At 47.7% G+C, this 5,619-nt stretch overlaps 1 protein-coding gene and 1 long non-coding RNA gene across 2 annotated transcripts in view; one reads left to right on the forward strand and one right to left on the reverse strand.

The window, feature by feature from the left end:
• Window positions 1-5,207, forward strand: part of inhbb (inhibin subunit beta B) — a 12,319-nt gene extending 7,112 nt beyond the window's left edge. The window contains exon 2 of the mRNA XM_014027038.1: window positions 1,994-5,207. Within this exon, the coding sequence (XP_013882492.1) occupies window positions 1,994-2,811 (818 nt within the window). The 3' untranslated portion in view covers window positions 2,812-5,207. The remainder of the gene's footprint in view (window positions 1-1,993) is intronic.
• Window positions 1-5,619, reverse strand: part of LOC106531241 (uncharacterized) — a 78,485-nt gene that overhangs the window by 9,197 nt on the left and 63,669 nt on the right. The window lies entirely within an intron of this gene.

The raw sequence follows: 5,619 nt of genomic DNA on the forward strand, positions 1-5,619 counted from the left end.
CCCCCGGTATGGTGCAGAGGTGTCAACAGCAGTTTTGACTAACGAGCTCCGGAGCCTTTCCCCCGGCCTCGCCTGCTCCTCCGGCCCGTCTCTCTGACTCGAAGGCGCAGGTGGAGACACGCTCTTCATCCACCCGAGCCCACCCAGGTGTCCTAATCACCAGCAACGTCTCTGCTGGGGGGAGGGGGTGTCAGGCGAGGCGTGTCCAGGCCAGCTCTAGACTCTTTGAGAATCCATTCCTTTAAAGAAGCTCAGATGAAAACATGTCACTAAGCATGAACGTTTAAAAAAAAGAGTCCGGTGACGAAAACTTTCAGAAGATTAGAGACAGGTGTTTAAAAATACCAGACCAAGTCAAGATTCTGATACAAGTCTGTGCACATGCACCGGTCTGTTAGCTAAATATTTCAGGGATCACTTGATGAAACATTCAGGACGTGTCGCTGGATGAACGTCTACAAGTKATGAAGCCAAGTGAACTCATAAAACACTAAAAATATGGACCTCATGTTTAGGGTGGTAGTAGCTGAGAGTGATCTCCGACATGCAGCCTGAAAGGTGACAGGGTGAAGATGACCTYGCTGTAAAAACGTGACATGATTCGAGGAGTTCTAGAGTTCCTTGTGATGTTCGGGTGAGATAGAACAGCCAAACCTCAACTCGTCCCGGCCGATGCCCGTTCCCCTCGGCTCGGAGCTGTCGAGGCACGCAGGAAGCTGCAGCGCTGAAAGAGCTGAGGTTAGTTACTTGTAGCCCTGAGGGGCGTTTACAGCGTTTACAGCGTTTAGTGTTTACAGGTGAACACGGCCGTTCAACTGATTCATTTACTCCGGCTTCAACTCAGCGTCTCTGCGCGGTCCTCGCAGGCGCTTGTGTTTGAGGTCCGAGCTGGTCTGAACAGGTCTCTGTGTGAATGTAAAGCTGCCGTTTACAGGAGGAAGAGGTACCATAAAGGGGGGAGGGCATCTTTGGTGGCCACCTGTTGACACTGACACACACTAATCAGTCAGCAAACAAAGTCATTTCAGCTCTTTCAAAGGAGCTGCTTGAGCACATTGTAACAAACCTCCTGAAATAGAAACCGTTTTCATGTTACCTCTGGGTAATTTGGGAGCCATCATTAGCTGAAGAAAAAAAAGAAAAAGAAAACAGTGTCGGGGGCGGGGGCAGCCCAGCGCCACCTTTAGACAGGCAGGATCTCTTCATTGTGCGGCTGCAGAAAGTGGCCAGTATCATGTAAATGCCTCTTATTTTTGCCTTTCTGCTGGAAAGCCACGTGTTTGAATGGCGTGCTGCGGCGCGGCGGTCCCCCGGCGCCTCCCGGGGGGGCTTTGTGCTGTCACTCTCAGGGTGCTCCCGCTGCACCCCACGCAGAGGCCGGTAGGTGTTCGGGTTGGCCGCTAACACTGAACCCAATGAACCCCCCGCCGGCCCTGGCCCACCGTCCACCCCCCGCTGTTCCCCTCCATCTCTTTTCTGGTCCTGTCACTTCCAACACTGGACCTGAAGCCAACTGGGCCCGATCCCAGAACTGGTCACAGCTGGCCTATCAGAAACCACCGCAGAGGTCACCTGACGCAGTGACCGGGAGCAAACAGAGAAAACTAAGTTTCCAGGACAAAGCCGTGTCCTTCTCAGGACTTTCTGTTTTCTGTGTCAGTGTTAGCTCAGAGTGCGCTGGTTTGATGCCGCAGCTCCAACGGTCTGACCTCGGACAGATACCGTCTTCAAAGAGCCCACAGAGGGTCTTCTTTAGAGGACACAGATCACAGACCACTACCTTCAACATGTCATGACTTCAGGCCGACATAACTCTCTACCCAAGATCATATTTGCGCCACTAGCTGTGGCGGCCATCTTGAATTCCGTTGAGTTATTCAGTTAAAGATAATCAACTGACTCATGATATTTTACATTTCTTACTTCTATCCTCACAGTCTTTTTCCCTTCTTTAAATTAACAACAGTTTCTCTCTGTTTCTTGTTTCCTCCAGACGAACACACAAACCCTAAATCCGGTCTGTACTTCCTCATCTCCAACGAGGGCCATCAGAACCTGTTTGTGTCCCAGGCCAACCTCTGGCTCTACTTCCGTCTGCAACCTGCCGGTCCAGAGAAGGGTCTCAGGAGGAAGATCACGGTCAAGATCCACTACCGCGAGGCCAGCGCCGTGAGTGGCGCCGAGGGCGGTCCGGGCGGCGGCAGCGGGACTGGACACTGGGTGCTGGTGGAGAAGCGGGTGGATCTGAAGCGCAGCGGCTGGCACACCTTCCCGCTCTCGGAGGCGGTGCGTGCCGTGTTCGGGAAGGGCAGCCGGCGGCAGGACCTGGAGGTCCACTGCGAGGGCTGCGAGACGGCCGGCGTGGCTCCGGTCCTGGTGGACCCGGGCGACCCGTCCCACCGGCCCTTCCTGGTGGTGCGTGCGCGGCAGGTGGACGGGAAGCACCGTATCCGTAAGCGGGGTCTGGAGTGCGACGGCACCAGCGGGGGCTTGTGTTGCCGGCAGCAGTTCTACATAGACTTCCGCCTGATCAGCTGGAACGACTGGATCATCGCGCCGGCCGGGTACTATGGCAACTACTGCGAGGGCAGCTGCCCCGCCTACATGGCGGGCGTCCCGGGCTCGGCGTCATCCTTCCACACTGCGGTGGTCAATCAGTACCGCATGAGGGGGATGAGCCCGGGCTCCGTCAACTCCTGCTGCATCCCAACCAAGCTCAGCACCATGTCCATGCTCTACTTCGACGACGAGTACAACATCGTCAAGAGGGACGTGCCCAACATGATCGTGGAGGAGTGCGGCTGCGCCTGAGCCCCCCGGACACAAACACACCAGACTCTTTTCAAAAGGTACGCGTCATCAGCATATATCTGCACGTGTACCTCACACCGCACTGGTCCAGAACCGTGAACACGTGTACTTGTGTGCCGGTGCGAGTGTGTGTATTTATCGGACCGAGCGATCAGCCGGTCAGTGACGGGATGAGAAGGGAACGACCATCACCAAATGATACTTTCACTCTAGTTTGCCATTTCTAGTCAAAAATAATGGCCCGTTATCTCCTGAGAAATGAAGATTTTTTATTAAAAAGCGCTTAAGGACAGAGACGATATGAGCCAATAACAGGATTGGCATCGGAAACACCTTCCTCTAACCCTCTGAAGTACTTAAAGCACATAAGAGACGTTTGTTTTTCTAAAGCACTGACAAGTCATCAGCTTCTACGAGTCAGAACACCAGCACTTTCCCTCTATGCAGACTGAAGCATTCCGACTGTCCTGGACTCAGACTGGTCTCACAGGACTATCGACCTGAAAGGAAGTACTGGACTCCAAACAGGAAGCCGGAGCTGGTGCAGCGCCCCCCATCGAGACTCGAACAAAGATGGCCGAAGCCTCTCGGCCTTCTCTTGTTCAGAACTGAAGTCAGATATGTTGGGGGGGCGGGGGTGGGGGGGCAGAATGTTGTGTTTTTGGAACCAGAGTCTGCACCACTGTAGTCCCGCCTCCTAACTTATTAACAGGCTGTCAGTCACAGTGTAACATGACACAAATAACTAATTAAAACTAAAACGATTTTTAAAAATGCACATTTGAACAAGCGGCAGCAATCAAAAATCAGCTGAAAAATATTATTTTAAAAGACCACGTCGTATTGGTTGACGTGGAGGGGCGGGGCTTAATAATTGTATAGGAACCAGCCACTCATTCTTTGTGGCTTCAGCTTCCAGTTTTATGTCCTGTTTCTAGTTATAATCAGGGTTGTTACATTTATTTAGTAAATAACCAATTCATCAGTTAGACAAGAAATCATAATTAAAATTACAGTAACCTCTTAAAATATCCATGGTTGCATTTTGTTTTACATTTTATCTGAAACAATTAGGCTAATTGTTGAGTATTATTTATTTAACCATTTTTTTCATCTTGTTCCCAACATTGTTGTCTTGTTTATAACCTGGAGCTGAGTAATCCTAAATGTAACTAATTATATTTTAAAGTAACGTTTGTGAAACTTGTTATATTAAATTTTGATGGTCCCAGTTCAACATTTATGTCAGCTTATAAAAATGAGTTTTTCAGCGGAGCCAGAGGATAATTTTATTTATTTATACAAACTAACCTGTTTAACTTAGCTCTTCTCATGCTGCTGTTTGTTCAAATATTAATCATGTTTATCTGTCATTAGTTTATTTCATGCTTTAGAGGAAAATCATGTGACACCATGACTGCATGGTGGGGAGTAGGCGGAGCTTAAAGCCCCACTACCTTATGTGCATGCTTTGAAGCTAAAAACACAACATGCAGACCCCCGTAAACCTGCTTCTTTTCCCAACAAAGAGTGAAGTTGGGGGACGTTGGGTCTGGTTTTATAATCCAAGTTGACGGATTAAATCCTCCTCAGCAGCACGGTGGCAAAACAAAGTGGTCCTTCGAGCTGCTGCTGTCAACGCCGGGCCGTCCAGACTGGAGTTTGGGGCCCGGGCGGGTCTCCACGGTGCAGTGCAGCACTTGCAGAAACTGAAATGCACACCCTGAATAGCACTTGTATAAATAAAAGAAATGCCTTCCGAGGGCTCCTGAGTGTCCTGTCAGATTGTTAAAAAGTGCCACATGAGCTATGCAATGTATAGAAAACTGTACCCGAACATGACGCGCTCCATTTGACTGAATCCTCTCCATCCTTTTTCATCTCTTCAGTCCTCAACTGTTTAAAAAAGAAAATACTTGAAATGTGATCTCTCGCTTCCTTTCCAAAGCGATGGGTCGTTGTGATGTTTGCACTGAAAAGCTGTGGGATTAGCGGAACAAAAACTGCCATTGAAAAGTTATTTTTATATAGATGAATCAAATTATGTTTCAGATGTATTTTGCATAATCAATGGAACCAAAGAGGCCAGGATTTTAGCTGTACACATGAGATGGCGAGGCCATTAAAGTTATCATGTAAAAAATATACAAATAAATCTGTATGTGATGGTTTGTAAAAGGCTGAGCGATCTATCAGGGTACAATAAACTGCATGACTTTTCATTTCTCACCTGTTTTCATTCCGTTTTGTACAACAAGCAACACTTCTTTTTTCACCTTAAGCTTATTTTTGTTCTTTTTTTGTTTTATTTAAGGAGAAAGTTATTTTTAGTTATTATAAATCATATAGTCAAATAAAATCTGTACAGTTTATGTAAAATAAAATGTTTTCTTTAATTTGTTGCCACTTCTCTGTGTCGTGTTCTTGTGTGCTGGATGTAATGTTTGTGTTTGTGTGTCTGTTAGCAAAATAACTCATGAACCACGACTCCGATTTTATTTAAAAAACCAGGAAATAATCATTGGATGCACATCTACAACCTTTGAAGGTAAACAATTCAAAATGTTCACCACAACTACCTGATCGTACAAACACAAAAAGAGATACTTTACTACAGTTTGGTGCAGTAGGAGCTGAAAGGATACAGTTTGGTGTGTTAGTAGCTGAAAGGCTACAGTTTGGTGTGTTAGTAGCTGAAAGGATACAGTTTGGTGTGTTAGTAGCTGAAGGGCTACAGTTTGGTGCAGTAGGAGCTGAAAGGCTACAGTTTGGTGCGGTAGTAGCTGAAAGGCTACAGTTTGGTGTGTT

Source organism: Austrofundulus limnaeus, unplaced genomic scaffold (genome assembly GCF_001266775.1).
Source record: "Austrofundulus limnaeus strain Quisiro unplaced genomic scaffold, Austrofundulus_limnaeus-1.0 Scaffold609, whole genome shotgun sequence".
NCBI classification, from domain to species: Eukaryota; Metazoa; Chordata; class Actinopteri; order Cyprinodontiformes; family Rivulidae; genus Austrofundulus; species Austrofundulus limnaeus.